General features: G+C 46.7%; 4 protein-coding genes across 4 annotated transcripts; 3 read left to right on the forward strand and 1 right to left on the reverse strand.

Moving 5' to 3' along the window:
- Nucleotides 1-11,012: 11,012 nt before the first annotated feature.
- GGS23DRAFT_601656 (uncharacterized protein) lies at nucleotides 11,013-11,421 on the forward strand (the record flags this gene model as incomplete). Its single annotated transcript, XM_051519221.1, has 3 exons — nucleotides 11,013-11,094; nucleotides 11,214-11,307; nucleotides 11,364-11,421. 3 exons carry the CDS (start codon nucleotides 11,013-11,015, stop codon nucleotides 11,419-11,421), a joined length of 234 nt encoding a protein of 77 aa, XP_051367009.1.
- Nucleotides 11,422-13,861: 2,440 nt separating this feature from the next.
- On the forward strand, nucleotides 13,862-15,254 carry GGS23DRAFT_608335 (Zn-dependent exopeptidase; the record flags this gene model as incomplete). Its single annotated transcript, XM_051520191.1, has 4 exons — nucleotides 13,862-14,453; nucleotides 14,550-14,777; nucleotides 14,861-14,925; nucleotides 15,021-15,254. The coding sequence occupies 4 exons, from the start codon at nucleotides 13,862-13,864 to the stop codon at nucleotides 15,252-15,254; spliced, it is 1,119 nt and encodes a 372-aa protein (XP_051367010.1).
- A 1,571-nt stretch (nucleotides 15,255-16,825) lies between these two features.
- On the reverse strand, nucleotides 16,826-21,936 carry GGS23DRAFT_501658 (uncharacterized protein). The gene has a single exon (XM_051514474.1). It carries the CDS (start codon nucleotides 21,734-21,736, stop codon nucleotides 16,931-16,933), a length of 4,806 nt encoding a protein of 1,601 aa, XP_051367011.1. The 5' UTR covers nucleotides 21,737-21,936; the 3' UTR covers nucleotides 16,826-16,930.
- Nucleotides 21,937-23,122: 1,186 nt separating this feature from the next.
- GGS23DRAFT_590847 (bladder cancer-related protein BC10-domain-containing protein) lies at nucleotides 23,123-24,720 on the forward strand. Its single transcript, XM_051517722.1, has 2 exons — nucleotides 23,123-23,584; nucleotides 23,697-24,720. Exons 1-2 carry the CDS (start codon nucleotides 23,568-23,570, stop codon nucleotides 24,115-24,117), a joined length of 438 nt encoding a protein of 145 aa, XP_051367012.1. The 5' UTR covers nucleotides 23,123-23,567; the 3' UTR covers nucleotides 24,118-24,720.
- The last annotated feature ends 50 nt before the right edge of the window (nucleotides 24,721-24,770 follow it).

Consider the following 24,770-nt stretch of genomic DNA (forward strand, 5'->3'; position numbering starts at 1 on the left):
TAAACTATAGATATATAATCTAAACTTTAATTATTATTTAATATAATAATATTAAGATCGGGATTACGTTAGTATTTCCCGTTATATTATAGAAAGAAGGTAAACTTTAGCTACCCTACTTATAATAACTAATTATTTCTATAGAGCGTAATTAAACCGCTACCTTACTTTATTCTTATTATAGAATACTATATAAGTAAATAAGAGTCCTACTTAATACTCGGGTACCGTATATTAACGTATATATTACGTAGCTAAGGAACGTAACCGAGTTAAAACCGGATAAGGAGAAGTAATATATAGAAGCGAGGTTTTACCTTTATATTTATTCCGCGACTTGTTATTTTTACCTTCGCTAATTATTTACTTTATAAATAATAAGAGCGGTAATCCTATCCGGAGGATAGTTATAATACGTTAAACCTCTTATTTTCGGTACGAAAACCTAGAGAAGCGCGAAGTACTTCGACGTATTTTAATAATGACTTTCTCGACGAATAGCTAGCTAACGTAAATAACGCGGTAAACCGTATCGGACTATTAGATCTCTAAGTAAACGTAGGTACGGCTTTAACGTCGCTAAATCTAACGCTTTATTTATTAATCCTACGCGACGGGGATATCATTAACGAAAATAAGGCGACGAGGTAAGTAACGCTATCGAAATACGGTATTATATAGATCGCTTATTAAATAATAAGTTCTTATTCGTTATTATATCCTAACTAAACGCCTTCGAGCGCTTTATCGTAAAAGTAAATAACGTAATAAGTAAGATTAATGGTTTTATAATAAAAGTCGATCTCGTTATAGAAGATATAAAGATAGACCTTCGGGTTTTTTCGGCTAATATAATCGGTCTTTTATAAGGAGAAGGTAGTAGTATACGTAGTAGCGGATTCTATTAATCTTTACTAAGCTATTATTAGTCGATTATCTTAGCGTTTATAAACGTAACCTCGGTAATATCGATAGCGGATAATAGGTTAAAGCCTTTTCCTTTCTTCCTTAGGAAGCGGCGGAAAAACGAGGGAAAGTTATACCGATTAGAGGTAATAATAAAACCCTTATATATACGCCTTCTTCGGCTTTAATTACCCCGTAGAAAGCGAGGCAAAAGGACGAGAAAGCCGGATTATCGAGGAGCTCCCTCGCGATATTTACCATCGCCGTTAAGATAAACTTTTTATTAATATTATAAACTATTAGCCGCGCCGAAGATATAGAACCGAATAGCGACTAAGCGTCCGTTACGTATTTCGAAAGACTCGAGATCCTTTCCGCGCGCGTCGATAACCGATAAACGAAAGGTAAACGGAACTAAGCCGTTAACGGAAATAAGAATAGCGAAACGTAATTAACTAAATTAATCCTAGGAAAAAGTTATTTAAGGGAAGGTATATCGCCTTAGATAATTAGAGGAAGAATAATAGGAATAGGGGCTAGATTAGACTAGATACGGTAGGTACGACTTCTTATTATCCTAATATAAAAACCTACTTAACGTACTCCGTTACTAAGCGAACCGTCTCTAGATTCTTTTTTAATTAATACGGTAATAATACGTCGCTTCCGGTTAAATATATAAAGATTTAGGACCTACTTTCGCCGTAAGTTAATCGATATATTACCTAGAAGAGTTTTATTAAACGGATAAAATAGAGGGTACCATTAGTTATAACGACTACTCTAACTCTTTTCCTTTTAAAGCGACGCTCTTAGAATATCTTCTTTACGAACTTTAATACTATTAAGTAAGGCTTATGATTTCGCGTTTAGGCTTCTTAATTAACCTTTGCTAGGAACGAGCTATAGTTATCGTATACTAACTTTAAACCGCCTTTTCCTTAACTAATTAACTTACGGACGAAGCTATTAGTATTAATATACCGATTATCTCTTTACCTAATTATTTATCGTTTTCCTAACCTTCGATAGAAATATATATATACCTATAATATAAAAGGAGAAATTTCTCGAGGGAGTAAGATTTAATACGTTACGTCGGTTTACGTATAGCTTATATTACCTATATTAATAATATCGCTAAATAGAACTTATTCTAAACCGGAAGTATAATCCTCCTTACTCTAGCTATCCTATCTATAAAATAAGCTTTAAATTTAAAAGTAACGTACTTAATTACCGATACCGAAGCGCGTATACCCGGGAAGATTATAATAAAATAAGGACCATATATAAATAAATACGCTTAAATATTAAGGTTAACCTCGGCTTAAACCGGACGATTAAAAGGTAGATACCGTTAGGTATATTATTAGTAGCCCCTATAGCTTTAAACTCTCTGACTATATCTAATTAAGCTTCTTTTACCGATAACTAATATATAGATAATAATATCGATACGTAAGGTAGCTAACGAGGAATTAATTAAGATAATAAGTTCCTATATATATATTTACGTAATATTAGTAATTAGTTAGCTTTAGTCGACGATAAAGTCGACTAAAGGAACCTTCCATAGTTATTAAATCTCTAGGTTAGCTCTTTTAGGACGGTACTTACGTCCGCGGATTAAGGTTAGAATTAGGGATCTTTAAACGACGAAAAAGGTAACCTATAATAATCCATAGATAAACGAATATCCCTTTATATATTAGATTATAAGTCGCGGAAAAGCGATTACGCTACGTATTATGTTAGAATTATAACAAGAAAAGAATGCTCGTTAATTTTATACGCCGCTTTCCTTTATGTAAATTTCAAATTCCTCTAGGCCTTTATTCTTTAAATACGTCTTATGAATTTCGACCTAGTTATTTAGTAATTATTATCTTATTATTTCGCCTATATAAGACTAGTCTTAAAACGCCTAACGTAATACTTTACTTAGTAGATAAATAATCGCCTTATCTTTTACCTTTCGTTTTATTTACGTGAAATAATATCCTAGGTCCTTCCTAAATATATAAGAGAATAATAAGCGATCGGGAATCGATTTAAAAATGCGATTAATATATTAAAATAAGTTAGTAGGTTAGGTTAGGCTTTATTATTATCCTAGCTTATTAAATTATTAAGTAAGTACGGCTTAAATCGAGTAAAGGCTTCCGGGCTATTAGTAAGACCCTCTTAGTTTACTTCTTTAACGAGTCGTTTAATCTCGGCGTCGGTAGTATAGAAAATGCTATGCTTTATAAAGAATTTAGAAGCGCTAGTATTACTTATTAATAAAGAAATACCGGTTTTTTTAAAAAGAGATATACTAGTTAAGGGAACTATAGTAGATTAGGAGTAAACATAACCTCGAATATAATAGGGTTAGGAAAAAAATAAAAAGGAAGGGTAATTTATGATTTTTTCTCGTACCGATCTATATTTTACTACCGGGTTTTTAGGAATGCGATTAAATAATCCTATCGTAACTTCTTTGTTAGGCTATAGTACTATTTCTACCTAATAATTACTTACCTCCGTTTAAATCGCTACTTAAATAATTTAATTACCTACCTACCTAGCTTAATTATCCGCTTAATTTAATTACCTATTTAATTTAACTATATATAATTAATTTAACTCTATATTAAATTTCTAATATTAGAATTATTAAACCCTAGCTAACTTAATTATAGCTTATTATTAATTACGATAGGTAACTCGGGGTATAAATACTATATAAATAGCATTACTAAGAATGGTACTATATATACGAGGTATAACTTATAATAAAATTAATAAAAGACGTATGTATGCCGATTTTTACGCTTTAAATTAAATAAGTATTAAATAGGAGTAATATAGGCATGCTATAATAAAGGTACGTATAGTAAGGTTAATATAATTACTAATAACTAATCGAGTACCGATCGAATTAGATTATAGCTATAAATAGCTATAATTAATTGATCGGCTAGCTAAAGACGGTAGCTGGGAAAGACTAGAATGAATAAGATATAGCGAAACGGCGATAGCTAGAAAGGCATGGTAAGAAATAATAGATCCTAATATCTATAGATCTAAGTCTAATCGATAAAAATATAAATACGAGACCTATATAAATATATATCTAAAAGGCTACGTAGCTTAGTTCTACCGTACTACTATAGCCTCCCTAGCTTAATTATTCCGTAAGAAGTAATTAAACTCTTATTAATAACTGGTACGGTTACTCGAGCTCGTTTCTTATTAATTCTAAATAACCTAATTAACTTAATCCCGATTAACCTTAGTTAACTAAAAGCGAGCTAGTTTAATTAAAGGTTAACGGGATAAGTTAAGGAGAAATAAAGTAATCCTAATAACTAGGAACGATTATAATAATAATAAGTAGGTAGTAACTATAACTATGCCTAACTATACCTAATCCCGATTAATCCTAAATCTAATCGACTTATTCCTAATTAACCTTAATTAACTAAGAGCGAGCTAGCTTTATTAAGGCTATTAAGAAATAATAGAAATCCGTTAGGGAATAGGAACTATAACGGATAGGTAAAATAAGCGTAACTCCCGAAAGAAACGAAAGAAAATAATCCCTAATATAACGTAATTCCCGTTCTTCTTATTTATAACTATCTTTTACCGATCCTTTTAATTAATCCTAACCCTATAAATTAACGTAATATATCCTATTTAATGCCCGACTATTCCTATAACTATTCTCGACTATTTTTATAGCTATTCGTTCGGTAGTATCTACCGGGCTTTCCTTAGCCCTCGATTCCTTCTTTATACGTGGTTTTAGGGCTCTTACGGCTCTTTTACGAACTATATATCGGTAAGGGCGGTAAGAGGGGCCTTTAGGCGTTTTAATCTTATTCCTATACTATATATAGGCTATTTTATTTAATATCTATTTAATTCGTTTCGTATCGGTATCGTTTATAGGTCTTCGTATTAATCGGAACGTCCCCGATTAGGTTCGTAGGTATAAGGCGCGTGTCGGTTATTTTCTCGTAAGGGTATCGTAGTACCTATCGGTTAGGGAGTTAAGGAGACCTCCCTAGGTACTATTTATAACTAATTAGGATAAATAAGGATAATCTAAGCTATTAGTAAGCTTTTTACGATTAAAATAAATTAATCGGTAACGAACGAATACCTTTAAGCGTATGTAAGCGTATATTATAAAAAGGGGGGGTAGCGGTAACGTAGTTAGATTAACTAAAAACTGCTACCTAGGCGCGAGTGAAAAATCAGAGGTAAAAACGACGGGGGTAAAACCAAAAGACTACCGAGAAACGAGGATAAGGTAGATCTACTAATCGGCGAACGAGCTTTTAGATAAGTTAATTAAAAGCTATTAAGAGGGCGTAGTTATTAATAATGCCTAACCTAAAAAGCTATGGCCTAAAAAGGCTTAATCCGAAAGCTACGAAAACGGCTCTGGAGCTACGAAAATAACTCCTTATTAGTTAAAAATTAGGGAATCTCTTAACTAACGTATCTTAAACTTATTAACTATAAAAACGATCGCAAAAGGTCGCTCTTAAGATAAGGTAAGGTTACGGACGAGTTACTAGGTGGTCGCTATCGAATAGGAGTAACGTAGGTACGCTATAGGAAATATATATAGCGAGGTTAACCTAACTACTAATAATTAACGTAGTACCGATCGAATTAGATCATAGCTATAAATAACTATAATTAATTAATCGGCTAGCTAAAAACGATAGCTAGGAAAGACTAGAAAGGATAAAATAGCGATAAGGCTAGAAAGGTATAATAAGAAACGAATAAATAGCTATAGATCCTAATATCTATAGGTCTAAGTTTAATCGATAAGAATATAAATACGAAACCTATATAAATATATATCTAAAAGGCTACGTAGCCTAGTTTTACCGTATTACTATAACATTAAAAGGTAGCCTAATCCGTAAAGCAACGCCTATATTATCGGCTTTTATTTTCTTCTTTCTCTTCTTCTTAGCCTAGCCTTTTTAAATAATCTAGCTATCGAGGAATTTATTTATTTAGAAATATTATATTATCGGTTAGGGAGCCTATTAAATTACGGTAGAAGAATAGATATATTAATAGGAAACGGCCTAGATAAGTAAATTCGAAGCGGAATAAAAGAAATAATATACTAGCCTATCCTTCGTTAGTAAATCTAGATAGCTACGCTAATATTACGTAAGCTACGTAAGCTACGCGAGGTAAAGTACGACGCGATCGGAGCTACTTTGCCTCGTTAACCTATTATACTACGTAGTATTACGTAGTATCTCGGCCGTTTTTAAACGATTCTATTATTTAAGGTATTCCTTTAATATATTTTATAATCTAGCCTTTTATATTAAGTTATTAATTTAACCCTTTTTATCCTTAAGGTTAAATAAATAGTAGGACGTAAAGCGGTTATAGGGGTAGTATTCGTTTCTATCTTCGGTTCTTAATCGTATCGAAGCGGCTTAGTTATAAGAATACTATCGCTTTCTTAGCGTATCGCCGGGGTTATTTAAATTAGGAGGTAGCTTATAGTAGGCTTTAGCCGTAATATCGTTCTCGAAGCCGGCTTTAACGGTAAGCTATTCTTAATTAACTTAGAAATCTATTAATTAGTTATAGCGACGGGGTTTAAAGAAAGTATAAGGAATATACCTATAATAGCTTCGTTTAAAAGTATTCCTAAACCTTAGCGATAATTATTATATCCTTCGCGATAATCTTTTTAGAGCTAATAAAATAAGACGCTATATTAATTCGCTATAAATAATTATTTAGGGTAGGAAATAACGGGGATATATAAAATGTTATTATAAAGGTAGAGTATTTATAGCTAGGCTTTAAAGCGTTTACGGTTATTTTAGCTATAGCTACGGTATATTTTACTTATAACAGGCATATATTTTCATTAGCGCTTTAATTACTTAAGCTTACTCTAGCCTTTACCCGGGGACCGAGCGACTTCCTAGGAAGTCGTATATAGGGAAGCTATAGCTTATTCCTTACTTTATCCTAAAATTAATGCCTAATAATTAACTTATGCTTTAATAGCTTAAATAAAGCTTATAATGATTTATATAACGGGATAAGGAAGGTAACGCTTTATTAAATGTTAGCTTAATTCGTATATTTATTAATATAGTTATCCGTAATAGCGTAAATATCGCCGACCGAATATATAACGCGCTATACCGACTTTCCTTATTAATTACTATCGCTAAATGTACTTTTTCGTTACGATGGATTAATATTAACTAGATATTATTCGGAATTACCTTTTAAGCCGTACGTTATTAAACGTAGTCGTTTAGAATCCTATCGAACTCGATATAGTTAACCGTAAAGGTAAATACGAACTACCTACTCCCTATTAATTATTTTAATATATACCTAGATCTCTAAATCATTATACTTACGCTTTTTTTTATATTCCTTAACTACCTAGCCTCTCGTTATCTACCTTCCTAAATAGGTTATAATAACCTACGTTAAGATATCTTTAATCTTATTCCGGTATTCGCTTTTAATACCGTTTACCTTAACCGAATTAAGCCTCTTTTAAATGCCGTCCTTACTTACCGATCCGATATCGAAATCTAGGAATAAGTCTACTACGCCGTTACCGAATCTATCCTTCCGCGAAAACCCGTTTCTTCCTTTCTATAAATACCATCGGTATATAAAATAAGTAGCTTTATAAATTCCTCTAAATTACGCGTTAATATAAATAAAGTCCTTAGAAATAAACTTAGCGTTATATACGTCGATATTCCGAATTTTTACGAAGCCCTTTTCGGTAATATTTTAAACCTCGAGGTAGTATTTATAAATATCTTTTAGGAATATATTAATAAGATATTATTACGCTATGGAAAAGATCGTTAGATTAAATAGCTAGAGGATATTAATTAAAACGACGTTATTATTTAGCTAGTCGATTTATATAATTAAATTATCCGGTAAGCGTAGAACTATAGGCCGAAAATAATGCGGAAGCCGTTAACTTATTTTAATAAACCGCTTTATAGCTCGGTTACGAAGCGGAAACCCGATTTTATCTTTACAAATAACCCGACGGCCGGGGACGATTAGTTATATATCTTAATACCTAAGGAACTAAAGAGTAATCCTAAAGAAGATATAGATTTTAAAGCGCGGCTTACTTTAAAAAGATTCGCGAAAGAAGTATTTACTTCTTAACTTATTCGCCGCTTTATTCTAGCCTTTACCTTATATAAACGTTAAATACGGCTTTAGGAATTCGATCGGCTTAGCGCTATCGCATTTAAGAAATTCGATATTTATAACATAGGGTAGTTATTTATATTAACTATCCTTAGTTTCCTTTAGATAAACGATTAATCGTTCGGCTTCGACCCTATTATAATGAAATTAAATTACTACTAATATATCGATATTAAGCGAGATAGTACGATAAAGCGTATTATAATCGATAGTCTTATAAAGCGGATACTAGGTATAGTAGGCCGTATAACTATCTACTAAAAAGCGTACCCCGAAGGAAATAAGATAGTACCGCTTATTATTAAGGACTTATGGTAATTTTTAGAACGTAACGACGAAGGTAGATTACTTAAAGTAGTAATAAAGAAACGCGTAAAGAATGTCGCGCGGTATTACGCCTATACGACGGTTTATATAGGATATAATAACGACGATATTTAAGGCTATATTCGTAAAGGATTAAACGTTATAAAGGCTAGTAACTATAGCTAAAAGCGCCTAGCCTAGTTTTCTCGATTACGCCTAAGTTCTACGAGCCTTAAACGCTTATCTTATTAAGTTAGCGCCTCTTTTCCGCCCGGTAAAAGGTCCCGTTTAGGTTCGGGTTCGGCGTTTCTTATAAAACCTAAAAGTTTACTCCCGAACCGGGTTTACCGACGTATTATTTTACGCGATTACGGGAGGTTAATTTATAAGGTAAGCTTATAAGTAGCCTTACTTAAAGCGTTAGAGGGATATATTAAAGGATACGAGTTTTTATATAAGGCTAGTATTCTTTATCGGGATATCTTAATTAATAATCTTATAATTAATAAGGATAACGAGAACCCTTCTTAGCCTTCGTTTTTAATTAATCTCGATTTCGTTATTAAAACCGATCGATTATAAGCATTAAGTATTAAAGAAATAACCGGTACGAGGGCTTTTATAGTAATCGGGATCCTCTCCGGCGACGATTATTCCTTTATAGATAACCTCGAGTCCTTTTTTTAGGTTCTTTTTTAGATTTATATCTATTATAACGGATAAGGTAATAGCTAAAGCATTTCTCGATATAATAAATAGAATTATATAGATATAAAAAAGCTTACTACCTTAAAGCGAGGAATAATAACTAAGAAGGCCTTTTATAAGACTATATCGGTATATTTTACTCCGTATTATTAGTCGCTAATCCCTTGCGTAATTAAGTTACGCGATATAATATTTCCTAACGGTTAAAGTTAGGAGTAGGAAGATAAATTACTATATTTACGGATGCGGGAAATTCTTTACGAAGCCTAAACTAATCCGTTAGTAATAATAGTAGATTAATAAACTTAAGTTTATTTTTTTACCGCGACTAGGGGTAGTTAGGGTAGCGTAACTTTAAACGTAGGTACGAAAGTAATAATATAAAGGTAATGCTACCTTATTTAAAATATATAAAAAGAAATAACGTTAGGCGTCGGATAATGTAGTTACTAACGTAACGACGTATTTTAATGCCGACTTATTTAGGAAACTAACGGAATCGATAACCCTTTATAAATATAATTAGATTTATCTTATAACCGCGGTATAGCTAATTCCGATAAGGAAAATATCCTACTATTATAAAGTCTTATTAGCCTCGAAATCTAGGATTTAAGTAATACGATCTTAAATATTAAGAGTCTCGATTATTATAGTAGTACGGTAGAACTAAGTTACGTAGCCTTTTAGATATATATTTATATAGGTTTCGTATTTATTTTTTTATTAATTAAACTTAAACCTATAGACATTAGAATCTATAGCTTTTTATTCGTTTCTTATTATACCTTTATTCGTTATTTTTATTTATTTTTATTAGTTTTTCCTTTTCTTAGCTGCCGTTTTTAGCTAGCCGATTAGTTAATTATAGTTATTTATAGCTATGATTTAGTTCGATCGGTACTAGGCTATGGTAGTACTCCTAAGACCCGTCGGAAGGTCCTCCCGGCGCTAGGTAAGCGCTTCGTACGTATGGCTAATATACGGTAAGCGAAAAGGTCGTTAAAAGGTAGGATCGTATATAAGGACGAGGCAAGCGACGAGGAGGTACCTAACGAATAAGAAACGGCGCAGGAAACGGCTAAAAACGAGGGATCGTAAGCGGAGAACTATATTAAGGTAATAACGCCGTAATCGGAAGGTTTTAATTAGTTTTAATGGTTTAAATAGCTTTAATTACTTACGTAGTAAGGGTTTTTTAGGTAGTCCGCGAAGAAATAATCCGTGAAAAGGGGTTAAGCTTATATACCAAAGTTTATTTTATATTAAACGGTCTTTTTAGCGTAATTACGGTAATACGTATTTAGAAATTATATAAGTTTATTTATATTAGGTTATAAAAAGCGGGTCTTATTAAGCTAAACTTAGGTTTAAGCTTAGGCTAAAAGCGGCGTAGCTTAGGTTAGATTTCCATTCCGATTCTGGATGGTAAAACCGATCTACGAGGTACGGAGGCGGGCGCGGGGTTTCTCCCGGACCTATTACGTTGGTAGGTGGAGGTAGGGGTCTGATTTAGGGGTCAGCGAGAGAGAGAAAAAGAGAGAGAGAAAGAATGCAATTAAAGGAGCGGTATCGCTAAGGCGGGGGTATTAGGTAAGGTAGGTACCTACCTAGGTACCTATGTACAGGTACCTCGTGAGGTACGTACCTGGGTACGTTACCTGATTCATCTCGGGTCGAGCGGCGCGTCGGAGAGTGTCAACAGCTATTACCTAGCTATTACCTAGCTATTGCCTAGCTGGCTCTGCGAGCTGCCACCCTCCCTCCTCGATTCCACACCGGGCCATCCCCATCGCGCGTGAACAAGATCCCGCCGAAAGCAACACTGTTTATTAATCACGATGGCCGACTGTGGACTCCCCTTCCCGGTCGTCTGCATCCAATGCGGCCGGGGCGTCGGCCTCTGCGGCATCAAGATTATCGGTGCGTCTCTTCTCTCTCTGTCCGTCTGTCTTCCTCGGATTACGTCTCTTTGTCTGTCTTCGTCGTACGCGTCCAGCCAAGGCACTGCTGCTGATTTGCTCACACGCGCGAGCGAGCAGGCCCTACCATCGGCTTCTGCGTCGCCGTCGTGGCCGCCTTCATCTGCTGGCCCATCGCCCTCCTCTTCTGCTGCTTCACCGAGACGGGCAAAAAGTAAGTCCGCCGCGCCCTCGCTCGCCCAAGTCTCTTCTGACCCGATAACGTCCCAGGTGGTTCTGGAAACCGTGTGAGATCAACGGCCAGGTGTCGGACCTGTTCCCCATCTGACCAGCAGTGGCCCGCCTCTGCTGTGTGGTCTGCTGCCGTCTGCGGCGTCCGCGCTCGGGCTCGGGCCGCGTACGTGTGTACAAAAGGACGAGAGGGGACATGAATGCCCGCGTACGGGCGGACGCATGTGTCACGTACCTAGGTAAATATATTGGGCCGAGATTGGGGCTTGCCTAGGGTTAAACCGAGTCTCGAAGTTAGGTCTGGATTCTCTCCTGGCTAAGGGGATTACCCAGTCGATACGGCGCCGGTTTCGCGGCGGTCTTGTGCCTAGAGGCTACTAATTAGAGGCAACTAATTAGCAACCAATGCCATGTAATATTGGCCTCGGATATGTGCCTGTTCTTAGGTCCGACGTGCTCGTCGAGCGCGGTCCCCCAGACAAAGACACGCCCTGCCTGATCTCAGCCCGCGCCTGTCGAGAGCCTCCCGATAGGCAGCGAGGGCCTCGTATTCACTAATGCCCGCAAGACGTATAAGATCACCGAATATCACTCTACTTCGTAGGCACTCTCTCGTGCTTCACGACATGGCGCATACATATTCGACCTTTGTATACTCGCTCTTTGGCTCCCTCTGCTACCGCCCCGGTTGTGCTGCGTCCCCACACGCCCGGCTCGGGCTCGGGCTCGCCCGGCTGCTGTTCGCCTTAGAACCTACGTGGGCTCTCGCGGTTCCTGCATATGTATACCTACCCGAGACGGCGTCGAGATGCGCTATTGTAAGGCGACAGATCGATGGGTTGATCCTCGTCCGTCCGTTGATGACTTTGGCGCCGTCGAGTCTTTCTATCCAAAATCCCTGACCGTATCGAGAGCTGTACGACTGGATCGGCCTTTTAGTCGATCGTCATAGTAAATAGACTGCTGCCGGTACGAAGCCCGCGGCCGCAAACCAGCCGTGTTGCTCTGGCGAGCTGAGTCTGGCGAGTCTCAGATGATTTGAAACAAGCCATTCGCTGCGGACGGCACGTTAAACCGCCAACCTCGAGTCGCATTATCGAGGTGCTTGGTTCGAATAGAAGAAATGAAAATAGCCCACGTGGCAGACGTTAAAGAACGTAGGGCGGAGGGCGAGGAAGCGCGACGAGGAGTGCGCAACAGGGTTGTCTTCATATGATCTCACACTTCACCGTCCTATTCTTCACACATGCAGGCGTCGCCTACCTCCGGAATAGCCTCTACAGTTCTTGACGCATCGCGCCATGATGCGGCGCGCTGACAACATACAATACCGACACACGCGCCAAGAACACCATCCTTCACATGTCTTCCCAGCTGTGATTACCCCCTTACCGGCCTCTCCCGACCTACCTATTTTTGTCTCTATCTCCCTCCCCCTACCACTCCCTGACCCCGCCAAGCGCGAAGGTATCCTCCCCCCCCCTCGCCCTCGCCAGCAGGCCTTGCCGGCATAATCAGGGGACGCGCGACAGGGGCTAATCAGCGCCGCGCTTGGCGAGTGCTTAACCTTCCTATCTGAGGGCCTTCGCGCCGCTGCCGAGACTGAATTCTGTCGCTGATTAGACCCGAACTGGTCAAGGCACGTCATGGTCTCGTGTATAGGTATATATATATTAACTGGCAGTTTGGCCGAGGCGTGTCTCTCCGCGTGTGTGTGTGGAGGCTCGAAATCTGCACCGCCTATCCAATGTCCTACGACGAGAATAGTCCCAGGCGAGTATCTGGGGACGTAGCCCGGTTAGACCTCTCTCTCTCCATAGGTATACAAATGACTGAGACAGTGTTAGAGAATCCTTCCTTCTCTTAGGCACTTCCTGGCCTCGTTTTCCCCCACACGCAAGGAGCACCTGCGAATCCGGTTCGCCCGTCTCTCCCGCCGATGCTACGTGGGGAAGAAGAGGGTCACATTCTCTCGTGTGTGCCGTCCACCCGTACAATGGGCCTGCCGACTTGGTTCATGATGCTACCCTAGTATGTCCTGATCCGCGTCGTCTCCGCCGCTCCCCTTCCTTTATTGGAATATTGCCGGCACCAAGGTCGCTGGCGACCCACCCATCCAACCGCCCCCCGGACGTTACCTATAATATAGAGCAGCATTGCGGGGAGCTCTATGGGAACGCCGAAGCTTTACAGCGCGAACCTCCTGCCCGGTCCGGCGTCGCGTGCCGACGTCCTCGCCCTTATCAGACGGACAGGTAGACTGACTGGGGTTAGGCCCGAATGTGTACGTGAGGAGGATGTAACCGCCTGCCAACCTGAGAAGCTCGGTGTAGGGCTGGGCACCCGTACGTCGTCCGATATAAGAGGTCGTCGAAGACGCGCTACGGCTACTGCTCCCACCTACGTCGTCCTCGCGCCTCCAACCTGGACTCCTGTCTTCTCGCGGCTCGATACCCCGTTTCCCGCGGTAGCTCGCCTCACGTCCTCGCACTCCTCCTCCACCCCGCCCCAACAGCGCACACTCGCCCTCCAGCGAAATGGTCCGCTCAATGCTCGTCGCGGCCCTGGCCGCCACCACCGCCACCGCCCTCTCGATCGGGCGTAGGGAGGCTAGCGGCGAGGAGCTGTTCACCATCGAGCTGGAGCCGGGCGTGGTCCAGGTCGTGACCGAGGAGCAGAAGTGGGCCCTGAAGAACGAGGGCAAGACCTTCATCGACATCACGAACCACCCGAACCTGGCCTCCTCGGCGTCTGCGAAGGGCTTCTCCAAGGCCGCTGCTGCCGTCGCGTACCCGGCGGTGCTGGTCCAGCAAGACACGGTCAACGGCCTCATCAGCCTACTCGACCGGTCCTTCCTCGAGGACAAGCTGAAGACCTTCTCCGACTTCTACAACCGCTACTACCGCTCCACCTACGGCAAGGAGTCGTCCGACTGGCTTCTCGGCCAGGTCCAGGCCGTCGTCGACGCGAGCGGCGTTCCCGGCATCACCGTCCGCGCCGTCACCCACTCCTGGATCCAGAACAGCATCATCGCCACCATCCCCGGCAAGTCCACGGACAAGGTCGTCGTCGGCGCCCACCTTGACTCGGTCAACGGCCGCAACAGGGCCGGGCGGTCACCCGGCGCTGGTAAGCCTTTCTCCTTCTCCCTGTTCTTCCCCCCCCACTTCCTTCATCGTCCCACCGTCGCATACCAAGACGCCAACTAACAGCCCGGGCTCCTAGACGACGACGGCTCCGGCTCGATCACGATCCTAGAGGCGCTCCGCGTGCTCCTGACGGACCCGACCATCGCGGCGGGCGAGGCCGTCAACACGCTCGAGTTCCAGTGGTACGCGGGCGAGGAGGCCGGGCTGCTCGGCAGTGCCGACATCTTCGACGCGTACGCCTCCTCCGGCACCGTCGTCAAGGCCATGCTCCAGCAGGACATGACCGGCTACGCGAACGGCCCCCGTAAGTACAGAGCTCTCCTCCCCCAGAGAAAGACCCGGAAAGAATGAAATAAGGAGGAGGAAGCTGGCTAACCGCTACTGTAGTGGGCGTGATCAACGACTACGTCGACTCGGACCTCACGGCATTCGTCCGGGAGGTCATCAACACCGTAAGGCTTCCCTTCCCCTGGTCTCCCCCACCCCCCGCCACGCTAGCCAGCCAGCACAGCTAACTTAACCCCTCCCCCCCCCCCCCCCCTCCCAGTACACGACGGTCGGCTACGTCGACACGCAGTGCGGCTACGGCTGCTCGGACCACGCGTCGGCGTCGGCCGCGGGCTACCCGTCCTCCTTCGTCATCGAGGCCTCCATGGACCGCATCAGCCCCTACATCCACACCGACGGCGACACCATCGACACCATCAGCTTCGACCACGTCCTCGAGCACGCCCGCCTTGTGCTCGGCTACGCCTACGAGCTCGCCCTCGCCGACCTGTGATTCGCCGCCTCCCCCCTTCCATTGGCCGCTTGGGCCAAGACGATCCCCGGCCCCGGCCCGGGACGAGGGAATAATTCGTGGTCGGGATTCCCCTGAGGGGGGCTGTTGTATATGTATAGGCAGTCTACCGTACTTGACTGCTTCATTACGGCGCCGGAAGTTCGTTGGCACAAGATAGGATAAATTTGCCCTTTTATCGGCGAGAGGGAGCGGATCCAGGGGAGTGGTCAGACAGCGTACCTGCCGTGATTCAGCGCGGCGGACAGATATACGTGTAGGCGTTTGCGAAAAGAAGAGGATAGGGAGGGTTGAGGGAGGACCTAGGTTAGCGGCCTGAGGGGAAACGAGGTTACTCACGGGAGACCACCATGGCTTAATGAGTCGGGCGTATACATCCACATACCGTCTACGTGGCTGCGGGAAGAGCACGCCAGCCGGCCAGCGAGGATCACTGTATTTATTTAATACATAGCATATAGCCCCCTATTTATCTGAAGAAACGCCAACAAATCACCCTCCAGCACTTCCCTGTCTGCTGCCACATCTCTCCTCGACCTCTTCTCATCTGCCCCCTCCCCTTATTGTCCCCGTGATCCCCCACCGTTATCTAGCCCATGGTATCATCCATCCACCCATTGTAATAGCATAGTAATTCCGTATTATCAATAGCTTGTGTAGGTGGATAGTCTTGGAAAGAGTGGTGGTAGAAGTGGGCAAAGGGGAATCGGGGCACGGCTACCGTATCCATGCTTGGGTCGTCTGCCTGCCCGTAACTGCTCAACACGCTGGGAGTAAGCCATCTATCGTGACACTGCCGCTGGTATATGTATATACCTGGGCTTGAGGCAATCCAACAGCTAACAGCCTTACAATTCCCGAGCCGGCTCCGGCATGTTGACCTCACGTATCAGTAAAAGGTAGCGTGGGAGAGCGAAAGGTTGGTTAGAAACCTGACTGGACTGATTTTGCGACAATACGCGATCTCCCACCCTCTTCTTTTCTTGAACTACAGGAGAACGATAGTGGTGAAGAGACCAGTAGCTGCCCTCATCATGTACACACACCTACCTGGCGTTCAACGTGTTGATGCCGCCGAAAGAAACATTTCTGTGACGAACCCTCTCATTGTAAGCACACTAGGTACAAGAGCAATTCAGAGATAGGTATCATTTCCCCCCGCAAGATGAAAAAGTCGGTCGTGGCAACTGGTAGACGTCGCAAAATGTATGCAGCCGCCGAAACCCAATATCGGTACAGCACCGCCGGTGCAGGATTTTCCACGATATCTTGGGTTACCCGACGGCAAGGCCTCATCCATCAAACCTGCCAAAGTGCCCGAGCCCAAAGTACAACTCGCTCCCGTTAAGACCCCAGCCCCACCAAGAGTTTTTGACACATACACACCCAGAGAAGATGGTAGGTTAGAGAAGCGTAGACACAGACCAGACAGTCTAGATAGCGTCTAGGCTACTGTGAAAGGAAAAGAGAGAGAGAACCGCCTCTTGAGAACAAGTGCTGTTAGTATCTATCGAGGCCTGACTTGGGTCCCTCATAAACATACCACATAGAGAGTTAGTTCGTAAGAGGTGGTTAATGGTCGAAATGCGACCCGCCTTTCGCGGATTCGGCTTGCTGGTCTGAGAGAAAGCCGAGTGTCCCCATGGTTTGTGGATTACCTAGTAAGTAGGGTGGCGCACGGCGTCTCTGAGTCGGATCGCCATGTTTGTCATCGAAGACAGGCGTGGGAGAATAGGATCGGCCGGCGATACGGCGCGGATTCGGACGAAGAGCTTCTCCAGTCGATCGATGAACGAGCTCATGAGACTTGGGATCACGTCGCGGACCTGGGGGTCCTGTAAAGAATCGCGTTTAGAAGATACATTTGCTGGCGGGGGCGGGTGACTAACAGTATGTGGTAGCGACGCGTGTAGCGTATGGAGTACCACTTCCACCCAGTTCACCTTCTCCCGAAGGAGGGGGCCCTCAAGCTGTTCCGAGATTACGGATGCGACGGAGAGCGAGACTAAGGCCGGCAACTCCGAGAGGAACTGGGGGTTTGACTTGACAAGATACTCGTCGAATACCTCGTGCTTGCGGTCGAGCTGGATCCATCGGACTAGGCCAGTCTCGTATTCACCTCTCTCCATAAACGAGGCGATATTTGCCATCATATGTTGTAGCTCAGGGTCTCTGGTGCCAGAGCTGTTCGTTCGGTACGAGACCAATTGATTGGAAGAGGCCCCGGTAGGGCTTCCGTACGAGTACGACCCTTGCGTCTGCAGGGCCTGGCTGTGGTGCGACTGTGCCGCTTGGGCCGGCACGGTGTGAGATTGAGTGGCGGTACCGCGGTCACGGGCAGAGAGTTGCTGCTGGATCTTGATAAGCCCATCCTGGAACTGCAACTGAGCATTCGCCATGGCGCTAATCGTATCAGAAAGTCCGGTCACGAGCGATGTGAGTTGGTCGATTTTCTTAGCGTCCGCGATATGTCGCTGCTCCAGCTCAGCGATCTGCTCGGCGGTCCTGTCTTGGACTTCTTGGCTGATTGACCGAGAGGCCGCGACGGTCATTTCGGTGAACATTGGTGTGATGTTGGATATTAGGGTCTGTCTGACGTTCTCTTCTATGTCCAACGCGATGCTGCTCGTGATTTTGTCCGAGATGGTCTTGGTCAGATCCAATTTCTGCAAGGCCTGCATGACGGTGTTCGGGAGCAGCTTTTGCACCTGGTTTTGGATCGAGTGCGAAACTCTACCGACCATCTTGCCATCAATTTGCTCTGAGATGGTTTTCGTGACCACATCACTCAGCGCCGGAACCACGGTGTCGTCAAATTGGTCGCTAATGGTCTTGGTGAGCACCGCCTGAATGTTCTGGTCCAAGACATTGGAGACTATGTCGAGTAGGTCCTTCTGGCTCTTGACAAACATGTCGTCGCGGACGTGAAACTCAGCTTCGACCTTGTCCCTGTGGTCCTTGAACTCGGTCTGAATAATCGCGCTCAGCTTCTCGTTTAGGCCGGTTGAGATCTGTCGAATAGCTGTCTGAATGGATTCCTGTGACATCGTGGAATGTGCAGAAGACGCTGATGACGTCGCCTCTCCATGCTTGGATGAGCCTGACGACTGGGGGTTGCCGTTAGACTGTCCGTGTTCCCCGGCAAGCCTCTCAGCAGCAGCGGCGGCCTTATCACGCTTCTTCCTAGGCTTCTTCTCGGTCTTATCCGGCTGAGTAACTGGAGGTACGGGGAGATCGGCCTCCTTTCGTTCAGATGGTCCAGCGGCAGGTGCGCTGTCACCACCCTTCTTCGGCTGTTCTTGCGGGGAGGTAAGGGACGATTGCGGTACCTCTTTCGAAGGCCGCGCTCGAGGAGGGAGAGGCACGGGTTCTTCCGCAGGCTGGGGTTCGGAAACCAGAGCGTTAGGCAATTCCTTTAGCTGCGTGATTTTGACGAGGCCGACCTCGGCGGCGTCGACGCCATCGATAACCTTATTATCCTTGTTCCACCCAACCTCACTCTGCTTCACAATGATCCCTGTGACGCCCTTCGAATGCATCGCATAGAGCTCGAAGAGCGTCGGTTCGTCGCTATCCGAAGCGCTGGCAGGGTTTGCCAAGATGTCCAGGCTCCGGAGTACACCTTTAGAGAAAGAATATTCGCGTACACCGCTGATAACGGCGGTGGCCTCGGGCCGCGGAATCGAGGCGTCCTTGGCCGCCAGCTTCTGAATGTAGTCCACTTGAGACAGGCCCTTAATCGTATACTTGGGTGCTGACAGATGCAGGAAGTAGATGGAATTGCGTGTGGGATGGCCAACCACGATCATGCCCGACGGGGGATGATACATGACACTGCATACCGCGTCCGACTCCCTGCTATGCGGCAGGTTGAACTCCTGGACGGGTTTGCCAAGGGCGAGATCCCAAAGCTGGAGCGTGTGGTTTTGTTTCATACCCACGATCATGTAGCGTAGGGCAGCACAGCGTTTCTGGTACGGCCGTTGCTTATCCAGCAGTAGCACAGACGTTGGCCAGGCCTTCTCGCCTTCGGGCGTAGTGTTCAAGGTCATCAGCGGCTCCTTGACCTCCAACGACGTGTGAGCGGGCAAAGGAGATCGAGGGTCGGAATTCTCGTCGGCCGCCGTCAATTCTCGGACGTCCCAGAACTTGACGCGGCCCGACTTATCGAGAGAGACGATAGTAGTGTCGTCTTGGCTGAAGGTGAAGTCCTTGCCTGCCTTGCCCGTGTTGATTCGGAGGGGGCATTCCTTGGAAAGCCTCTCGGTGTCGACCACACGATCGTGACCGCGCTTAAAAATGTTGTTCTGCATGATGTAGGCCGGCCAAATTATACTGATCGTCTTCCCACGGCCGACGGCGAAAAAATCTGGGTGCGTCGAAGAGGTTCTGGCCCGCGTCTTCAAGACACCACCGGGAGTGTCCCCTTCTTGCGTACTAATTGGCGGGAGGGCAAATCCATATTGCTCAAGGTGGTCATCTTCCAGGTGGTCTTTATCACCGTTCTTGATCTGCACATAATATACGGTCCCACTAACACCCGTGCCTATAATGGTTTCCTTCGGCGTCGTGTTGAGATCAGGGGGTGTCGAGGACATGGCGACATTGAAAATTCGGTCCTTCGTGTCAGTGAACAGCTTCGCGTCCTTACCGTCGTCCTGCCGTATGACGCGAATTCCGCCTGCCTTGGACATGCCGTAAGCCATGTACGTGTCGGTGGCGGCGACCAAGTTGCGATCGATCTGGTCGAATTCCTTCTTCAACCGAGCGATGTCAAGGTTCACCTCATCACGGAACTGTGGGCGTGGTTCATTTGTGGCCTGCATCGCGATGGAGATCCACGGCTTCATGGGGAAGTTGTAGACCCGGACAGGGTTTGGCGTGTCTTCGATGACAACAATCTCGTCGGCTTCAGCCTCAGCACTCTCCCAGCTGTCGGCAACTGGTCCGTGGGCGGCGTCATCGACGATATCGCGAATTGCTTGTGTGACAACAGGGGAGTGTCGGTCTTCGAGGACACCCGCATTCTGCTGCTTGCCGAGTTCCTTCCGGATCCCCTTTGCCGCAGCCTCGGCCAATCCCTGGAATTCAGCGTCAGTTTCGGCTCTCATCATACGCCTCAGTTGGGCGCTAAGCGTGGCTCGTACCTCTTCACGCCCCGAGCCCTGCAATCCAGCTTGTGCCCCGTTGCTGTTTGTCTGGGTAGCGATGCCGGCGGCACCTTCCGGTGTCGCCTCCGCATTCCCTACTACCTCGACAGTAGCCTCCTGTGTCGTGCCGGGAATATCGGTACCCTGCTCGGCGGAGAGGGGAGACGGATCGAACTTCTGCCGAGCATTCTCCGGGCTTGCGATGGGGCTTCGCTGGCTGCTGAGTCGCCTATGGTCTTGAGAAAGTCCCGGCGAAGATGTGGCGCTAGGAGTCCTCTTGGCGATCTTGAAAGCAGGAGGCGCTTGGGCCGCAGCAATAGTGGCGCCGGGGGTCGAAGCCTTGGACGCACCGTTGAGAGGCGACGCCGTACTAACCTCGTCGCGATTGGTGTGATAGTCATGCTTAGAAGACTTGCGGCTACCGTCGTGCTGTGAAGCTTGGGAGACGGGCGAATGGAAGTCAAATTTGGCTGAGGGAGACTCGATATGGTCGGCCGTGCCAAATTTAAATGGCAGGGGCGTTGTGTCGAGTGAAGTGCTGTCGGGGTTGAACTGCTTCGAAGGAGTAAACTCCTTGTGGCGATCTCCGACGGAACCGCCGGCCGACTGGGGCGTCAAGGAGGGTTGAGACCCCTCGTTCGCGGGCGGCTGGTCGTTCTGCGAAGGCTTCGGACGATGTAGCAAGTTGAGAAGATAGGCTTGCGTATCGATCGGTGGTGGACCAGCGTTCCATACCGGTTGGTTCGAAACCGGGGGCTCGGCTCGCGACGATTCATTCTGGGCGTTTCCCTTCATAAGGGTCGCCAGGAGGCCTTGGGGGTCGGCAGGCATGGGCACGGGCGCGTGAATTGGAGGAGGGTTGGAAGTATGGGAATGACTTGGAGTAGATACATCGAACGAGCTCGCGCGAGACTGGGCGGGCGGCGAAGTGTGAGAGGGGGCCTGGGTGCTCTGTCCGCTGCTGCTGAACTTGAGCAGGTTCAGCAAGTTGGTGCTCTGATCAACTTTGCTGGCGGGGTTGGGAGGCATGGTGCCAATAGGACCCAGCGGCAGCGGTGGGCCTTGGTGCGGGTGGCTAAAGTTGGTCGGCGGAGTGGGAGCTGGAGGGGGAAAGTCGTCTAGGCCAGTCAGAGACTCGGAACCATAGTAATCCTTGGAATTGCCGGCGCCTTGATTGTAGGAATTAAATCGCGAGAGAAGCTCATGGGCGGCAGGGTCGTCACTGTTCTGCGCCTGGCGTTGGACCTGTAAACGAGCAAGCATCGCATGCAGACCGTTTGCATCACTGCCGCCCGACGGATTATAACCTGCCATGATGGATGATGGGTCTGATGAGAAGCAGGCAAGTCACGCTAGCGTCGAAACTTGCCTGGGTCTGGTCCCAGCTCTCTCCGTCTCTGTCTGCCTCGGCTTATCTCCGTCGGCGTATCTGCGCGTGAATGTATACGTACGTGGGCGCGCGTAAAGAATCCGCCCGCTCTATTTATCGTAAATGGCGATACGCCGGAAATGGTGTGAGGGCAGAAGAGGGATGGCAGAGGGGGGGGCGACGGCGGTTTGCAGTGATGGAAAGGGAAAAGAACAGTCGACGATGAAGGCGCTCGATGAGAGGGAAAAGATGAAAAAAGTAGTAGCTGACGAATCGGACTGGCGTGGGCTGAGCCCAAGTTCGGACCAGGCTCGCCAAAAAAAAAAAAAAAAAAAAAAGGTTAAACTACCATAAGCTCCGCCAAAGCTCACATCGAAACGTGCCAGGGGGGGGCGGACGGGCGGCCAGGTAGAACGGCCGAGTTGGCGACGAGAAAGTGGACCAGGTGGAACCTCTCAGATGCGATCCGCAGCCCGCAACCCGGCAATGCACATATAAAAATGACGAACTGGATGGCGAACTGCGGCTGTCGTTCGCGCGGAATCGACAGGTGGAAAGTCTGGATTTGTGGATGAGGGCGAAGAAGCGTTGAGGAGAGGAGAGGAGACGGGGTGGAAATGGGGTTCCCGTCGAGTGGCAGGAGAGCAGTTGGATGAGTGGGAGAGAGGGAGAGGGAGAGGGAGAGGGAGGGAGAGAGGAGTTGGTGAGCAGGAGAGGGAAGGGAAGAAAACCGGTGCACGGCGGATTCAACGTTGGGCTGCGATGCAGACGATGGGTCAGAGCGCAACCCGGCAGCGAGCCAGCTCGCGCGTCACACACAAGGGAAGAGCGAACGAACGAGATACCGCCCTATCGTGGCTGCCCGTCTGTTAGCATCCACCTAACCTAGGTAGGTACCTGACCTGCCTGTAATGATGGCGGGGAAGGCGGGTGATGTAGGAGGTACCTGTATGTGATGGTGCCGAGCTGGTCGATGCCATGTATCGCCCGCGCTCGCGACGCCATCCACGCACACCATCCCCGACGCTAAAATACACGCCCGGGCGACGAATCTACATCGACGGTACATCCGCTGTACGTACCGCCGTAACTGTGTGTCGATGCCAAGGTTAGGCAGGCGAGGTTGAGTTGCTGTTGCGCACCGACCGCCGGCCTAGGCACGTACCTCACAGGTACCTGTCACGGTGGAGAGACTGTACGCACGTACGCGGTACATCCGTCGGCAGCGCGGAGTACATGCACAGGCCACAGTTCGGTACATTACTCATATGGAATGCATCGCGAATATACGTGCCTATATGCATGCATAAGGCTAAGGCGGGCATAGCCTACCGCATTATGTCACCACGTCGAGACCGCTGCAGCCAGCGGCAAAGCTTTCCGTCTTATGTAATATAACATCCTCCCTCTCCTTATCCCATCATCGCCAGATAATACCACTACAAAATGAAAAGACAAGAACCTACCCCGTACTAATACCGCACCTCGAGTCTTTGTTGTTTCTGTTTTTGGCCCTCTCGCTCTCGCTCCCTCGCTCGCTCTCAGCCCGCGGCGGATAGCCACGACGAGAAAACTCGGGACTCGTCATTCCCTCAAAGGATTCACTCCCTCATTTGACTCTCCTCGCATTCTCTCGGCCTGGTTCGCGCGGCGGCCTTGTGGCGCCAGAACACCGTCGCCCGCCCAATCATCCCACCTCCAACCGACCCGTCGCTCACTCGCCCACCCACCTTACCCTCTTCTGCTGCCCAACGGACGCTCGCTTGACTAGACGTCATGTTTTGTCTGCGAAGGTACGCACCCTAGACCCAGACTCCCCCTCCCCGACACCGCCACGGTGCATCATTTCTGCGGCTCAGGCTAATCTGATCTCCATCTCCTCCTCTCCCTCTCGACGACGTGCAGTTGGCTTCCCCTGCTCTTCATCCCGACGAACGCGTCGCCTGCCTTCATCTTCCTCTTCTTCGTCTGCACCTACTTCCTCAACCGGCCCTGCGTCTACTGCTCCGTCCTGCTGCTCATCCTCTTCGTCACCTCGTGCCACTGGTCCGACCGCTGCTTCTTCGACTTCAGCAGCAACTGGTTCTCCCCGCGACCCGCTACGCCCTTCTGCCCAGCCGACGAGACCGCCGCCGCCGCCGATAGCTTCAATGCGACCGCCGCCGAGATGCTGAACGGCACTGCCCGCGCCCTGGCCAGCGCCGCCGCCGAGGAGCTCGCCAAGCGCAGGGAGGAGTGGACCGGCCTCGGTGTCGAGTGGCTGCGCAGCCTGCTCGGTCGCAGGGAGTGGAGAATCGAGTGTATGGACCTGTATATACGACTATAGTCTTGGAGTCCGGCACGGCCCTCGATTTCGACGAGATTGTATAAAAGGGAAATGAGTAAAAGGTGCGAGACGGTACGGCATGGCACTGGCGTTGATCGGATCCCTTTTTTCCCCTTCCGGCCGTTGCGGCCTCGTTTCTTTTGGGACTTGGACACGTGGCCAACTTCGCTCTAGAGATATAAATGTCAGCATTAAGGGGGCCAGCACGGTAGCGTTCGTTGTGGGCGGCTTTCAGGGCCCGATATTCATGTGCGCACGTTGGCGAGAGCCAGCCGAGAACTTGAACACTACTTATCTTCCACGAGAAAAAACATGCAAACAGTCGCCTCCTATTCTGTAGTAGGAGGCTGTGTGTCCTTTCGGCTGCAGACGATGACAGGTGCTAGATGCAGACTCCACCGTTCCCCGCCGCCACTCGAGCGTCCACAGGAAACGAACGCACAGTCGCCTGTCGAGGAATAGCCAAGATCTATACAGGAGAACTACCAGACGACAATTTTCGTAGCACATATGACACGCTCGTGATATATATATATATATATACATATATTATATTAGTTCACGTCCACTATGTCGACGTTTGCCCCCTATCGGGGTGTGGTGTATATATATCAAGATGTCTCCCACCCTATACCTCTGTACCTCCCCGGACC

The sequence above is a fragment of the Durotheca rogersii genome (assembly GCF_024521655.1).
Source record: "Durotheca rogersii strain YMJ 92031201 chromosome Unknown GGS23scaffold_70, whole genome shotgun sequence".
In the NCBI taxonomy this organism is placed as follows: Eukaryota; Fungi; Ascomycota; class Sordariomycetes; order Xylariales; family Xylariaceae; genus Durotheca; species Durotheca rogersii.

What these genes read in the sequence shown, in the direction of transcription:
- GGS23DRAFT_501658 (XM_051514474.1), bottom strand. Translation starts at nt 21,736, where the DNA reads ATGGCAGGTTATAATCCGTCGGGCGGCAGTGATGCAAACGGTCTGCAT.